The sequence below is a fragment of the Urocitellus parryii genome, chromosome 7 (assembly GCF_045843805.1).
Source record: "Urocitellus parryii isolate mUroPar1 chromosome 7, mUroPar1.hap1, whole genome shotgun sequence".
Taxonomy (NCBI): domain Eukaryota; kingdom Metazoa; phylum Chordata; class Mammalia; order Rodentia; family Sciuridae; genus Urocitellus; species Urocitellus parryii.
The window spans coordinates 117,832,021-117,847,950 of NC_135537.1; the positions used below are offsets into that span (position 1 = coordinate 117,832,021).

At 46.5% G+C, this 15,930-nt stretch overlaps 1 protein-coding gene across 9 annotated transcripts in view; it reads right to left on the minus strand.

The window, feature by feature from the left end:
* Positions 1-2,071: 2,071 nt before the first annotated feature.
* The window catches only part of Dhrs7b (dehydrogenase/reductase 7B), a 50,671-nt gene continuing 36,812 nt past the window's right edge, over positions 2,072-15,930 (minus strand). For 8 of the 9 annotated variants that reach the window (XM_077800601.1, XM_026408694.2, XM_026408687.2 and 5 more), the window contains 5 exons: positions 11,556-11,665; positions 8,846-9,062; positions 8,263-8,355; positions 5,002-5,154; positions 2,072-3,119 (listed from right to left, as the gene is read on the minus strand). In XM_077800601.1, coding sequence (XP_077656727.1) covers positions 2,914-3,119; positions 5,002-5,154; positions 8,263-8,355; positions 8,846-9,062; positions 11,556-11,665 — 779 coding nt within the window. In that variant the 3' untranslated portion in view covers positions 2,072-2,913. The remainder of the gene's footprint in view (positions 3,120-5,001; positions 5,155-8,262; positions 8,356-8,845; positions 9,063-11,555; positions 11,666-15,930) is intronic. The other variant, XM_026408691.2, reaches the window with a different exon arrangement.

A 15,930-nucleotide genomic window follows, 5' to 3' on the forward strand; every position in this document is an offset into this window, starting at 1 on the left:
AAAATCTGCCCAAGTCCCACGTGGGTCATTTAAGGGAATGGGTCGTGTAACTAATCTAGCAAACCACTTTAACCTTAACTACCCATCCCATCCAGTTTCAGAGAAGCAGAGACAACTAACCAGGCAATGTGAAGGGCAGACCCTGGCTGGCTCTTTCCACCTGTGTCTCCTCCACAGCCTCTCGGCTCCTCCAAGTTTCACGTCTGCTAGCACTGGGACGCCCACCTGTCTCAGGAGGCTGGGAGACTTGCTGTGAGCCAAGCTGTATGCCCAAGGGGCCATGTCCTCACCATTTCCCCCTCTACACTGTGTAGAGCCGTGCTGGCTGGGAAGGAAAAGCTAGTTTTAGTTTTCAGGCTCAGTTTTGGGCAGGAAGCACAAGATGGCCTGCTCTTGCCCAAGCACCAATGGAACACCAAAAGCTTTGGAAAGGAAAGTGGAAAGTGTCTTTGAACTTTATCCGATATCTGAAGGCAGAACCAATTAAATGTCGTGGTTTTCAGACCTTCCTACAGAATTCAAGATTGAAAGTGAGCCAAAAACAAAGCAAAACAACAACAACAACGACAAAAAAACCCCAGAAAAACCCCCAATGACAGAAAAGCTAAACTGGAACTGCAGCAACAATGCTACCCCTGGTGGCAAGTGCTTACATTCAAACACTGGTTTGAAAAATCCAAGATTAAAATGAAGGTTATTCAGAGTCCACAAGCCAAAGCCAGGCTGTAGCGAGCTGCCCTCTTGGAATAAGTTCGCCAGGCAGGCTGGGCAGGTGGAGGTTTGGCCCCAGGAGGATGTACCAGCTGCCCTCCCCATGAGGACAGGCGGCCTCGGGAGGTCTCCCATTTGTCCAAACCAGCACTCTATCCAGAAAGGCTTGCTTAGTTCCAGAGGTACCTGAAATAACACTGTAGGAGCAACAGGGAACTTGAAGCACACTGGACCGGCCCTTTGGGCTGTGGTCTCTGAGGCCAAGAGCGTCCCTCTGACATTAAAGCTTCCCTGGAATTTGCCAACCTCAAGAGCAGGGTGTCCCATGTTCGGCCTCTGGCAAGTAGCCGTATCTATGCTAGCTCTGGCCAGGATTAGGAATTCTTAGATTTTCTCTTCTTTCTGGCCCTGGATGCCATGATGCTGAAGAAGAGCCCAGTTAATAATCATATTTTACATTATACTTTATATGTCAAAATATGTAGAGCGTTTCTAAAGTAAATCTTAGAAAGTGAGTTTTAAATAATGTTAGGCAAAGAAACCACCACATGTCCACCAGACGTGAACTTGAGGTGCTCCAAGCTCCCTGCACTACAGCTGCAAGCTGATAAGGCTTGGTGGCTCATAACTACCTACCCACGGTGGCTCCCAGAGCAACACCCTCACCAATGGCTTTGCAGTTCCCTATCTTCTAAAGATGGAGGACACCACGGCTGAACTCTCATTTTGAGGGCAGTATATCCAATGCTGATGGTTTTATTTAATAGACAAGAAAGGAACAGCACCTGGACATCAGCCATTCTAAAAGTGCCAGTCAATAAATGTCTAAGAAGAGGTGTTCTCTTGCTCCATTTAGAGAGGGAGCCCCTATCCCTGAACCTGCTACATGCTTGGCAGTTTCACTTCACTTGAGACTGGGCTAGTTCTGGAACAGTTGCTGCTGTCTCAGCCCCAGCATCCCCAGACACTAAGAAACCCTCTCTCTGATGTCAGGAATGGGGTGGTGATTCCTGTGCAAGACGAAGAACCACCCATCTTGTGTATATTCACATTCTACCCAAGGCTCTGGAATGTCCAGGATGTGCTGTGAGCCAGGGCCCCAGCTAATCATCCACTTGTTCGTCTACTCCCAAGAAACTTAAAATCCTCCAGAGCCCTAACCCCAGGCTCCCATCAGAGGCAGCTGTTTACAACAAAAGGTGAACAGAGCCAGAGTTAGGTCAGTGCAGACATCAACATCACATGCTAGGAGATTTTTATCCCAATTTGGGGAAGTCTACAGTGGACCTACTATTTCAACTTCATTCTCATTAATAGGAAAACTTCTCCCTAAATGAAGTGACTCACTCAAGAACTTCAACTATGTACTTTTAATAAATCAAAGGTGGACCCAGGCCTTCTCTCTGGCTATAATCAGCAAATGAACTCCTTCCAGCTTCAGCTCTGCTCACCAGGCCAGTCTCCAAAGGTTTCTTTACCTAGAGGATGTCTAGGGCCATGTAGAGGTCTCCCTTCTGGTTGCTGCCTCTTTAGGAAATTCATCTGCTTGAATGATGCCTGGCATCCTCTAAGGCTGTGGTTAGAGTGAGAAGGAACATAGGGAATACCTTTTGGTGCTAAAGCCACTTGGGATGTGCCATAGAACCCATCACAAAGTAGCCCACCATTTTCTATATCAAATGGGCTATCACAGGATCCTGGAAAGGGATATGAATAATGATTTCCTAAAAATACCACCTTCTCTCCCAAGTGCTGGTGGTTGTCCCCTCCAAAGCAAATGGGTCAAGTGGTCTTGGATATGTCAAACTCGAACAACTGGGTCAGGTGATGTTATAACATCTGACTCCAAGACAGTTTTCTAGGAGTCATCAAGGCTGGAGTTCAAAGGACATGCTTCAGTTCTTCTAGTCACTGAGGTTTATGACTCTTACTATTCCTATCATTTATTTCATGTTTTTAGAGTTGAAACCCATCTCCATATTCATTCCTTAAGTGCTTATCCCTCACCTCTAAGAAGAAGCTCATGGCCTGGGGCTGTATCATAGACCTGCAGGAGAAAAGTTTCTTCAGTCTTTTCCACCTGGAGGGCAAATTGCCATTAAAGTCTCAAGCACAGCTGTCCCTTGAAGAGCAGGCAAGCCTGGGGAAGTGTTGCTCCTCATCCTAGCTCAAACTGGTTGGAGCTGCTAGCTCTGGACAGGATTAGGAATTCTTAGATTTTCTTTCCTTTCTGGCCCTGAAGGCCATGATGCTGAAGAAGAGCCCAGGAGCCAGAGTTCGAAGATAAACGGCCAAGGAAGGCAGCCAGTCAGCCACGATCACATCTTTCTTCCTCTTCCCCACAGCAGCAAGAACATCTTGGGCCACCTCTGCAGGGCTTCGGCCCTGGGCTGTGTTCTTGTCAACAGCTAAAAGAAGAAAAGCAACACATGAACTAGAAAGCAGAGGACCTTCTCTGGAGGACTGGAGCTGTCAGGAGCCATTAGGTCAGCTTGTTGCACTCCCCACTGTGAAGCTGTTCCCAGAGTCTGCCAGGAAGCAGGTGGCATGCCCCTGTCCCTGAAGGTGTTCTATCCAGAGGAAACAGGAACCATTCTGTGTGTCTAAGTAAGTAAGTGAGGGTAAGGGAGATATGGGTGGAATATGGGGACAAGACAGACTGGGGACCCCCGTCAGTGATTGGAACCAATGTGAGTCCATCTGCCTGGTGGTCTGATGACAAAAGCAGAAGGCCGGCCAAGGAAGGGTCTCATAGAGCAAGCCCCTCCCACCTGAGCAGCAGCTTCCTGATCTTGGACATTTTTGCTCTTGAAACAACAAATGAGTGGAGACTGTGGTACCATCTCTTGAAGTGGGGAGGGCCTTCTGACCCATACGTGTACCACCAGCTGAGTAGAGAGTAGACAGGTGTCCCAACTCCCAATTTCGCGTTAGCTGGATGAGGGACAGGAAGAAACCTGTCATTCACTTTAAGCTGTTGGAGAAGACAGCTGTGGGTAGTTTGGGAGTGTAAAGGTTACTAACCCTTCTTTACTAGTGATCTGACATTTTGCCAGCAGAGTAGGCTCAGTCAGCAGGCACAGGCCACTAGCACACCCAGTCTGATACCTTCCTGAAGCTATCCAGTTTGCCGAGCTTCCTCACCAGTATCTGTTCTCACGGTGGTTAATGAAAGAATGGGAAGTTTTTAATTACTGCTTAATTGTAAAGTGCTACAGAGACATTTGCTTTAGGAAGAGAGCAGCTGCCACCCAGGACAGGGTAGTCTTGGTTCAAACTTGGCTGGGGTGGGTGCAAGCCCAGCAGGTCCTTGGCAGATGCTGCAGCACAGACCTGCAAGAGACCACAGCCAGGGAGGCAAGACACAGTGGAACATACTGTAGAGATGGGCAGTTCTGTTCTGAGTGCAGGCAGGCAGGCAGGCAGGCAGGCAGGCTTCAGCAGCTCTAGAACTCATGGGCTGCCTAACTTGAGAAGCAGTAGCTGACTGCTGTCTGCCTGGCTTGCATGCTGGTGGGGGGCTGCCCAGCCCACAAATGGTGACTGCAGGTCAGCCGCGGTGCTACTGAAGCAAGATGGAGATTACTGCACCGTACCCAGCCTTACCCTGAAGACTGTTCCTGAAGCCAGTCATTTCTCCAATATACTGAGGAGGGACCATTCAGGTCAAGCCGCCCACACTTGCCCCAAAGTTAATTCCCTTAGTCTTGATAGTGAAAATACTTCTTGGGCCTGGTGCAGTGGTACTGGCCTGTAATCCTTTTCTGCTCAGTTCAGGAGGCTGAGGCAGGAGGATTGCGAGTTCAAAGCCAGCCTCAGCAACATCAAGGAGCTAAGCAACTAAGACCCTGTCGCTAAATAAAATACCAAATAGGGCTAGGAATGTGGCTCAGTGGTCGAGCGCCCTGGGTTCAATCCTGGGTACCCACCCCTGCACTAAAAAAAAAAAAAAAAAAAAAATACTATTTGGGCCTTGGGATCTAGAAATACGTTAGCTGGCTGTTTAGGGGCAATTCAGGTTAGGGACTTCCTTTCTATTCCACTAAGTCCTCTACCTCTAGGCCTCCTGTTCTGAAAGCTCTAGTGGTGATGCTCAGGCTGAGGTCAGTTCTTGGTGGTAAGTGAAGATTAAATAACAATCGGTACCTACAGCCAACACCATGCCAAGTTTTTCAGCTTTAAAAATCATATTCTAAATGAAAAATGACAACAATCACTGGGGTAGGTAAGAGCTACACATTTCACTAGGGCTGATCGATAGCTTTTCATACAAGAGCAACAAGGCCTTACCTCCATATCTGGACCCATCCGCGGTAATGGCATTTACAGAGAGGTTGGTATAGATGTAGGCGGGACTGATGACAGTCACCTGGATCCCATCCTGTTCCATCTCAGCACGCAGACAGTCAAAGAAGGCCTGGGTTGCATGCTTGGAGGCTGCATCTGCAAACATGGGCAGAGAGGCAGTGAGTGTGCCAAGGTGGGTAGGGCCAAAGGCCCACCTACTCACTCCATTTACTCTCTGTTTAAAACATGGTTTTATAATGTAAGATTTAAGCCTTATAGCAATATTCATTTCCTGATTTGAGAAGTGCTCTATGTCCTTGTTGTTAGGAAATCTTAAGTGGTTAGGCATAAAGGGGAATCTGTCACCAGATTCTCACGTGGCTGAGAAAAAATAATTGTAAATTCACTTATAAGAGAATAAGGGAAAATGTTAACTGGGGAATCTTGGTGAAGGGTACATGTTTCTGCTGTTCTTACAATTCTTCTTTAAGTCTGAAAATTTTCCAAGTTAAACAAAAGCTTAATGCTCATAAAGTAAAAAAGCAAAAGTCCTGCTTTTTAATTTTGTTCCCAGAGGTGACCAATGCCATTTCTTAGGATTTATTTTTGGATCTGTTATGTACAGGTACAGATATAAGATGGGATCTTACATTTCTTTTACAGAAATGAGCTCATACTCTTCCTTTTATTCCTGCAAGTAACTTTCTGTGATGGCCCTGCAGACCCACCCATCACATGGCTCTGGCTGCCTGATCCTCCCCAAGGGATCATCAGGTGACAGATCTGGCCCCATCAGTGGACCTTTATGGGTCTCTTACAGTTTTCATCACTGCTAAGCACGCTACCCCTGAGCATCCCTGCCTGCACACACGTGTATGATGTCCAAGCTTGCTTCTGATGTACTTCCCTTTGCAAACTAGGCAGGAACTTTCAACTGGAAGCTAGAAAGTGCACCATCTGCAAGAGACAGAGCCACCTGTGCTCCCCAGCAGCAGCTCCCCAATCTAATGGAAGGTGCTCTGAGGGGGTAACCCTACAGTGATATTCTTGGGAAACACAGAAAATCAATTTCCTGTAGTTGGGTCCTAAACATTTTTAGTCTTAATAAAAAAGGGCTTCTCTCGGCCAAGTAAACAAGAAGGAGAAAAGCAAGGAAGTGTCACAGGAATCAGCTAGACTGTATTTGGGCAGTGATTCCAGGGCTAGATGAGTAGATATTAGGGGAGTGAATAATTCCAGGGGGCAGCCAAGGCCCAAGGGCAGGAAGAGTGGGTCATCCACGACAGAAGCCACACCAGTGACTGGGTCTCACGCTCTTAGGCTATGGGTTCTCAGCCTGTTGTGCAGCCCATTCCTGTCACACTGTCACCATCACTTTGTCCCTCCTCTGCACTGCAGTGTTACAGTTCATGGCTTCTCCTGATGTGGTTCTCCTGGTAGCAGCAGAAGGGAGAGGAGGCTGAGCTGACACACTTGCCCAGGAGGCACAGCCAGATTCAGTCTGGTCACCTAACTGCATCCAAACCCTTCTTGCACACCTACTATAGTCAGCAAGCCAATTAGAGAATAGAAATCAGTGGGGTGTAATCAAAGTAAAATGTGGAAATAATTTAGTACAAAGAACTCTGTATATCTTTTACCCTGATTTATCTATTGACATTCTACCTTACTTGCATGATTATCTGTGATTATACATGGTGGTTTGGGGGTGGGGGGTCATTTTGGCAGCCTTAAGTGACTGCCTGTGTATGCTCTAAGGGTTGACATGGAATATTAGCAAAAAGAGAAATAACAACTATAGAAACAAATACTGTTCCAGTTTACACAGGACATCTCTAGTTGCCTCATTTCATCTTGGTACCAGCTCTGTGAAATGTATGATGACTATAAGTCACACTGATAGGTAAGAAACTGAGGGTCAGAAAAGTTAAGTGACTGATTCAAGCACATACAACTAAAACCAAAAGATGTAGCTGGAATTAAGACCTCGGGGGGAAGAACATGATTCTGTTCCATCTTTAGTGCAAATGGTTGCTCCATCTTATCATCAAGCAGAGTATTACTGTGTTTTCAAATTGCCGACACAGCCCAGGCCTCCTTCACTGGCCTCGCTGTGCTGGGCCCTGGCTGGCTTTGGGAAGTGACTAAGAACGGGTGAGGCTGTCCCAAGTCATATATTTTTCTTTCGGAAGATGAAGCAAAGAAAGGAGCTACTGAGACAGTTTGTGAAGTGGCCTTTAAAGTCTTTTAAAAACCCCAAACACCAACAACTACATTCTGTGTGTTTGCTGGTACAACGTGAGGGCAGAGCGACAGAAGAAATGACACCTTAGACTGTGGTATAGACCCTCTCCTGCATGGAGGGAAACCTGTGAACTGGAAGTCAACTTGGCAGTTTTAATTATTTGGTCCTATCTAATATTTATGCTTCCTGGAATTCATCGTATCAAAACCCTCCTCTAAGTGCCCAGAGATATGAACATTCAAGGATGTTCTCTGTGGCAAATCACTCAAAGGACTGAAAAGGGGAAAAGCTCCTCAACCATCCACTCAACATATTACTATAAACCCACTTAAAAGGATAAGGTAAATCCACATGTGCTGGTATGGAAAGTCAGACATCCAGGTGGGACAAGCTAGCTCCAAAAGAGCATGCATGATGGGGTCCCCTCCCCCTCCCCCCTTTTTTTGTCCTGGGGATTGAACCCAGGGGTGCTCTACCACTGAGCTACATCCCCAGCCCTTTTCATTTTAAGCCCAGGATGGCCTTGAACTTGCAATCCTCCTGCCTCAGCCTCCAGAGTTGCTGGGATTACAGGCATGTGCCACTGCAACTGGCATGATCCCAATTTTGTTTAATTACATGTAGAAAAAAATTAGAGGCTAATGCTCCAAAGTGATAAAATAACCTTATCAGTGGGCTGACGCTAGTAAACAACACAGTAAGAGAGGCAGTGTGTGCAGTGCCCAGGGTAGAGCTCTCCAGACACTGTACTCACAGCAGCTCCTTTAGACTGGGGCTGGGACTTGTACCTATGTGCAAATACAGATGAATCCAGAGAGGTGGGGACACCTGCCCAAGGTTACACAGTGGGTAAGAAGCAGTGCTGGGATTTGACCCCAGGTATGTGGCTCCAGAGAACACATTCTGATGAACTTCCTTCACGTTCCATGTAGGGTATTTCTTCAATGTCTGATTTCAGGACGGTAAACGTGTTATTTTTATAAGAAAACAAGAATGGTTTTTTTTGGGGGGGAACTCACATGCTGATCGAAAAGGAATACTGATTTTGCCCTGGATGCTGCTGATGGTGACGATGTGGCCTTGCTTCCTCTTGATCATGGAGGGCAGGAGTGCTGAGGGGAGAGGGCAGGAATTTAGACACCATCTTCCAGTCACTGTGCCTGACACTTCCAAAGGCATCTGGTGACAGCTCCTCAGGATGCAGAGCCATGCAGCAGAGGAAAGAGGCAGGAGGAAGTCCACAGACAGAGTAACCACCCACAATGGGCAGCACAGTTCCCTGTCCTATGGGGAGTCTGTTCCCTGGACTGAAGTCTAGCTAGATATCAAAATATCCCCACCACAAAGGAATCTGCAGACACCACAGCAAGGCAGTGCTAGCCAAGGAGGCTGTGGCTAGAAGAAGACCCTGATAAAGGGCTAACACAGAGAGAATGCTAATAGAAACCTGCAAAAAGCAAACATTCAAACTACAGTGACCACACCCACAGCAGGGTAAAACAGCAAATGGGGGTAGGCGGCATGCAGCCCAAGAGGAACTGAGTAGAACAAAAAAGATGCCAACATATCACACTCTTTCCTCTTTAAACCCAAGACTGTTACCTTTTGTTAGAGCAATAGGGCCAAAGTAGTTTGTCTCCATGACCCTCTTGTCCACATCCACTGTGGTGTCTGTGATGGTCCCTCGGTAGCTGATCCCAGCATTATTGATGAGTACATCCACATAGCCAAAGCACTGCAGGATCTCAGCTGCTGCAGCAACAGTAGCCCCCGTGTCTGCGAGGTCGAAGGTCACTGTGTAAGGCTTGTGCGTCTGCTTCTGGCCAAACACAAGACACCAAATATACCTGATAAGTGACAGGCCCCATAGCTATGTGTCCCTGCTTTTCAGAGTCCAGGGAGTGACATAATGGACACGAAACAACATGGGCTACAGCAGCAGTCCTTTTCCGAAGAGATGAGGCCTACAGGGTGACCCTGCCTACAGTGGTCACCCCTGACCTGGACAACTCTAATCTTGAACTAAAGTTGCCTGCACCTCAAAGAGATATGACCTGGGCTTCTCCTACTTTCAGAAGCCCAGTTGTAAGCTCCCCAGGACAGGTCACATATGTGTGGACTGCTGTAGCAGGTAACCACAGAAGCTATTAACCCTAGCTATCCTGGCTGCTTTGTGCTATCCAACTTTAATACGTTCAGTGGCTCACAGAGGGGTCCTGTTCTTCTCAGGTTAAGTCACTTTGACTCATTTCTTCATGAAATAATATTTACATGTACCATGTAATGAGGACATAGCAGAAGCCAACAACCTGTCCCTCTGAGGCACAGATTAATTCTGTAACTGTGAAGAATGCTATAAAGTCCTGTGCTAGAGAAATGAGTAGCTAAGCAACACAACGTGGAGGGCATCCCAACAGATGTAAAGTGCAACACTGCACTGGAAAGTCCTCACTGGAGCAACGAGACAAGAAAACGTCCCCCATATTGGAAAAGAAGAGATAAAACTATCTCTGTTTGCAGATGACATGATTCTATATATAGAAAATGGCAGCAAATCCCATGAAAGCTATTAAGAGCTAACTAAAAAATTCAGCAAAGCTGCAGGGTACAAGATCAAAACAACAACAACAACAAAAAAAATCAGCTGTTTCCGTACAGGAACAATAAATTGTGAAAAGGATGTTAGGAAAGCAAAAGATGTTAGGAAATACTGAGGAATGAATCTAACCGAGGAAATGTAAGATTTTCACACTGAAGACATTTGCTGACTAAAATTAAAAATGACACAAATACAAGGAAAGACATCCTATGTTCATAGATTGGAAGTCAATATTGTTAATTTCACAATACTACCAAAGTGATCTATAAGTTCAATGCAATTCTTATCAAAATCCCAGTGGCTTTTTTTTTAATATTTATTTTTTAGTTGTAGTTGGACACAATACCTTTATCTTATTTATTTATTTTCTTGTGGTGCTGAGGATTGAACCCAGGGTCTTGCACATGCTAGGCAAGTGCCCTACTCCTGGGTCACAACCCCAGCCCCCAATGGCATCTTTTGCAGAAAAAAAAAAAAAAAAATCCTAGAATTCACATGGGATTGCAATGGTCCCTCAATAGCAAATGAATCCCGAAAAAGAACATAGTTAAAGCACTCACGCTTCCTGATTTTGAAACTTATTACAAAGCTACAGTAATTAAGACAGCATATTATTGACAAGGGACAAGCATATCAGCCAATGGGATGGAATAAAGAACTCAGAAATACACTTTTAAATATATGATCAATTTTTTTTTTCCAGTACTGGAGATTGAACCCAGGAGCATTTTCGACTGAGCTACATCCTCAACTCTTTTTATTTTTTATTTTGAAATAGGGTCTTGCTAAAAAGTTGCTGAGGCTGGCCTTGAACTTACAATTCATTTGCCTCAGCCTTCCAAGTTGCTGGGATTGCAGGTGTGTACCACCATGACCAAATGATTTTTGACAACAGTGCTAGACCATTCAATGAAGAAAGAATAGACTTCAAAAAATGGGTTTTAGGAGAATTGGATATGCACATGAAAGGATGAAATTAGACCCTTACCTAATATCACATATAAAAATAACTCAAATAGAGTAAAGACCTAAATGTAAGAGTTTAAACTATAAAACCCACCCTTCCTAGGATGGGTATAGTTAAAAACCACCATCACCAACAATATCACCAAAAATGTCAAGTGTGGAAAACCAGACCCTGTGCATTACTGGCAGGAATGTAAAATGGTGCAGCTATTCTGGAGACCAGTTTGGCAGCCCTTCAAAAGTAAACAAAACTACCCATATCATTGAGTAATTTCACTCTTAGGTATACATCAAAAAAAAAAAAAAAAAATGGAAAGCAGGGACTCTAACACCAACATCCATAGCAGCACTGTTCACAATAGTAAAAAAGCACAAACAACCCAAGTTCACCAACAGATGGATGGATAAACAAAATGTAGGGTGTGTGTGTGTTATTTTAAAACAATTTAGAAAATCTTAAATCATCATCAATCCCCACCAGGTGAGTGGAGACAAGCCAGGTAAAAGGCTGGGAAAGCATTCCCACAGAAGGAACTTCCTCAATCCACAAGCCTGGTCAGTGGTGGCAATGTGGGACGTGAAGACAGTCCCTCCTCAGGCTGTGGCCCCTTTGCTTGGAGTCCTACTGCTTCCCCTGTACAGCTTGACCACACAAATGTTCTTCAGTCCAGCAGCCCAAGAGTGGCCTGCTGTCTCCTAAGGGGGCTACCAGAGCCCTTCCCCTTGGAAAACATGCCCTGGGCTCACCTGGGAGGTATGAGAAGCAGTGAGCTCTCTGGTGAGTTCTTCGAGGGCCTCTACATTCCGGCCACAGAGCACCAGCTTAGCACCTGCAGCATGGAAGACTCTGGCACATTCTAAGGGAAGAGAAAAGAACCTTGACAGCTGAGGATATCCAAAGCCATTCCTCCCCCATGCAATTCAATTCAAATTCATCCAGTGCGGAGGGTATGTTTGTTTCCTCACGTGTACGTATTGGCAGGTGCTATGGACCAGCATGAGGCTAGTTGTTGGGGTCCAATGTAGGGCTCCCATCTAGAGATGCAGCAGACATCCACAAAGCAATGAGGAAGGCAAAGGGTGGACAGATTTATGATCAGTACTATGCTCAGAACTTTCCACGAATAACCCTGGGATTGCCATCTCCATTTCCATGGCTGAGGAAGCTCAGCCAGGCTGAGTGATGTTCCTCATGATCATGCAGAGAACCTGTACCAATGGGATAGGATAGGCAAGACCAGCTGCTATAACACTGTCCAACAGGCTGTGTTCCAGCACCACCTAACCTGTTTCTGGAACTGCTCATCTGCAGTCACACAGTTGTACAGGAGACCTGCACAGTTCTGTAAAAAATGAGGGCAAAGGACTCTGTAAGGAATGAGGAGGCCCACCCAGGAACCCTGGAGCCTGAGGGGCTGCTTGCACCTGCTCAAGGCAGAGGGAGCAAGGTGCGCAAAGCACAGGAGGAGTCATGAATAGATGATGCTAGTGCAGAAAGAGGAAGGTTAGGCTGGGGATATAGCTCAGTGGGTAGAGTGTGCCTGCCTCGCGTGCACAGGCCCTGGGTTCAATTCCCAGCATCACCAAAAAAAAAAAAAAAAAAGCAAGAAAGAGGAAGGTTCAAAGGCCTTGTTAGGCTAGGGGAGGGATTCAGGCAGCAAAATGGTGGTGGGGGGAACGGAAGCAAAGGGTGATATGAGGGAGGAGAGGAAGGTATGTTTATTGCTCCCCCGCCCACCAAACGTGTTCTCGTTAATTGTTCAGTACCCTGAAAACTCATGGCTTTGTAAAAGCAGGCAGCCCAGCGGTCGCGGGAACAGATTTGAGCCAGACTTCCTGTGTTCAATTCTCACTTCCCACATTTACTGGTTCCATGATGTCAGGTAAGTTATAACCTCTTTGCGTCTTGCTTTCCTCTCTTTAAGATGCAGATAAAAATAGTGCCTACTTCAGGGAGAACTGTGAGATTGAACGAGTTTAAGTAGGCAATCACTTCCTACAGTGCTGGGTAAACAAAAAGCACTAGGAAGTACTGTTCTAATACTTCTTGTTTTTAATACTTTAATATTTCTAAGCTGCCATTTAAAAATGTTCTGAAAACTGAAGTGAGTAGGTGTAAGGCAGGGCATTGCCTGTCCTCACCTGAGGTCTAGTTCCCCAAAAATGCTCAGGAGCAGATCTCCACAAGACACCTTGTTTCTCACTGATCATACCGAAGCCAGTGTGTCACCCACGTGGCTCCCAACCAAATCTTAAGAGGCCCAAGAGCCTCCCTGTGATTCATGAAAGGGACAGGCCTGCCCTACAGGGCAATTCCATCTCTGGAAGCCATGCAGCAAGGAGTGGAGGAGGAATGAGGGCTGTCACTTTCTAGGCTGAGAAGGGACAAGGTCAGAAAATTCGGGCAGTGTATGTCAAGCTTCCTTAAAGCTAGAAGGTTCAAAACAGGAAGGGAGAAAAAAATCCCAGTGTCCTTTAGAACTCAGGGGCCTGAGATGTCAAGGAGAAGGTGCTCTGCCCCTGTCTCCCGGTGCAAGCCCTTTCTGCACCCCACAGGTCCCCTTTGGCCCTGTTCACTCGCCATGCCCGGGCTGCCCGTCTCTTGCACCTCACTTCTCTGAGAGTTGCCAGGCAGACTATAGAAGTGCACTTCCAGGTCAGAGATGCTGCACAGCTTTTGGAGACTTGCTTGGTTTGTTCACTGGCTTACTTGAAGAAATGTAGAGGGCCCATAAGAGCCACTGCCATTGCTTCTGCCTGTCCCTGGTAGTCTGGTCAGGTCACAGCAGCAGCCCCACCTGCCCTTGTGCTCCTTCCCAGCAGAACAGCAAAGTCCTCACAGGACTGAAGGTGGGGACGGGGACACCCCAAAACCAGACGCCAGCATTCCTGAGGCTAGAACTGCTCAGCCAGTTTACTGAGTCCTTCCCAAATATTAGGATCCTTGGTCCCGTTAGCTTCCTCACCCCATTCTGTAGTGTCCTGATCAACACACTGAGGTGCCACCAAAGGATGTAGACTTAACCAAAGGTAGGGAGGTACCCTTCTGGAAAAGGATCATTTAAATTCTACTTTGCTTCCTAGAAAAGTCAAAAAGAGGAAATTATAGTTTTGTGTAGAGAGAGATGGAAATGAAAATGACACATTGGAAGGATTTCATTTTCCTTCCTTGAAAAACCTGATGCAGGGAGACAGGAAAGTCAAGGAACAAGGCTAACAGTTCCAAGGTGCCAGTTATCTAGGGCAGCAGATGAGTCCCCAGAGTTGCCTTGAACAAATCAAGATAGCTGTGCAGAGCCATGTGCTTTAGGCTAGCTGAAGCAGGCATCCAGAACATTCTGTTCCTTTAGTCACTGGTGCTACTGTTCTGTAAGGATAAGATCATGTAGCTTAAGTGCACAAGACAGGAAATTAGGAAAATACATAAAGCTCTCTGAAGATTCATCATATAACCCCCAACCTTCAAGGTCAGGACAGGCAGAGCTACTGAGGGCAGTACAGATCTCCCTCCTCACAGAAGCTAGGCCACAACAGCTGTTGGTATAATCACCTGTGAGTGTTTGTACTGAGACAGCCCATTGAAAATCTGCTCCCACTTTATCTGGATGGAGGGACTCCTGTCCCCAAGATGTTAAATAGGGTAGAATATAAATTAGTGACTAGAACTCAGAAAAGACCTGACATCATATACTATATCTGCAGGTTATTTTTCTCAATTACATTTTCTATTCCCTTCACAGTCTTGGTGTCATGTGAGGAGATGCAGAATAAAGAGGACAGTGTCCTTCTGAACCTCCATCTATGGGGGCACCTGCAACTCACCATTCCACCCCAGCCAGCTTGCAAATCCTCTTCAAAGACTTTTAAAACTTGCTTCTCTCTGAGATCAAGAGAAGAGACTGCTGACTCCTATTTATAGTGACTGAGTAAGGTCAGAGGACTGACCATGGCAAAGGGCTTGGCGGCAGCTGTCCTTTCGAAGGTCTGGCAATTCAATAACTTCAATGACAGATGCGGTTTCACCCCCAGAGACCTCACCTACCACCCCTGATAGGTGGTGCACAAAGAAACTCACATTCCCTAAAGCCTTCCTGTACTTCCTGTACTTCCCCGCAAGCCTCCTGCCCTACGGACAAGGCCTGTCTCTTCTTTTGTGTTCTGCAGCCTCTAGTTATGCACAACTCCCTGCATGACCATGTCACTCCCACCCCTGGACCAGTCAAGAATGCCCACCCTACTGGCCCACATCTTCCTATTATAGTCATCACCTCACTCCCCCAATTAAGGATTTAGGACAGAGTTCTAGAGTCAGAGATGTGGGTCTGACTTTTGGCTTTGTGCTTTCTGGCAGGAAGTCATAAGGCAAGTCGTACTGTGATTTGCATCTCAGCTGTGATAACTTAGTGACACCCTGCACCTGAAAATGTGTGGCACAAGCTGGCATGTACAGATAGATGTGCCTCCTGGCAGCAGGCCTGACGGGGAACGCCCACTACTGAAGTGGCAGTATGCCAAGATAAACCCTGGCCTTTCTCCGGCACACTGTGACCTCCTCAAGAAGGAGGAACCTTCCTGTCTTTAATTTTTTTTCCCAGTGCTGGGGATGAAGGCCTGGATTTTGTGCGGGCTAGGCAAGCCTTCTACCACTGAGCTATCCCCAGAACCAAAGACTCTGTCTTTCATCTATTTGTCCAGCACTTGGCCCAGAGTCTCAGGATTAGAAGATACTTGGTGGGCACTGGCTTTGCCATCACAGTGGCAGGAAAGCTTACTACAGTTCTGGGAACATCTCGGCTTTCCTCCCTGGACATGTGCTTGAATATGCATGGCACATAAAAAAGGCTAAGGAAGACGGAGGGAGCTTCATGAAGCACACTCTTTGTCTAAGTTGCCAGAATCAATGACTGAGCTCTGCAACACATCTGTGTGGGATTCCAGGAAAGGAACCAGGCCAAGGCTTTAACTGCCACCAGGCCTATGTCCCAGACTCCAGGTCTCAGAAGCTCAGAATACTCATTGAAGGGGAATGGCAGTGAACGGTAGACCTCATTGAGGAAAAGTTGAAGTCTCACTGATCCTGTCTCCAACTCTGCCACACTTGGGAAGGGAGAGAGGGAGTATG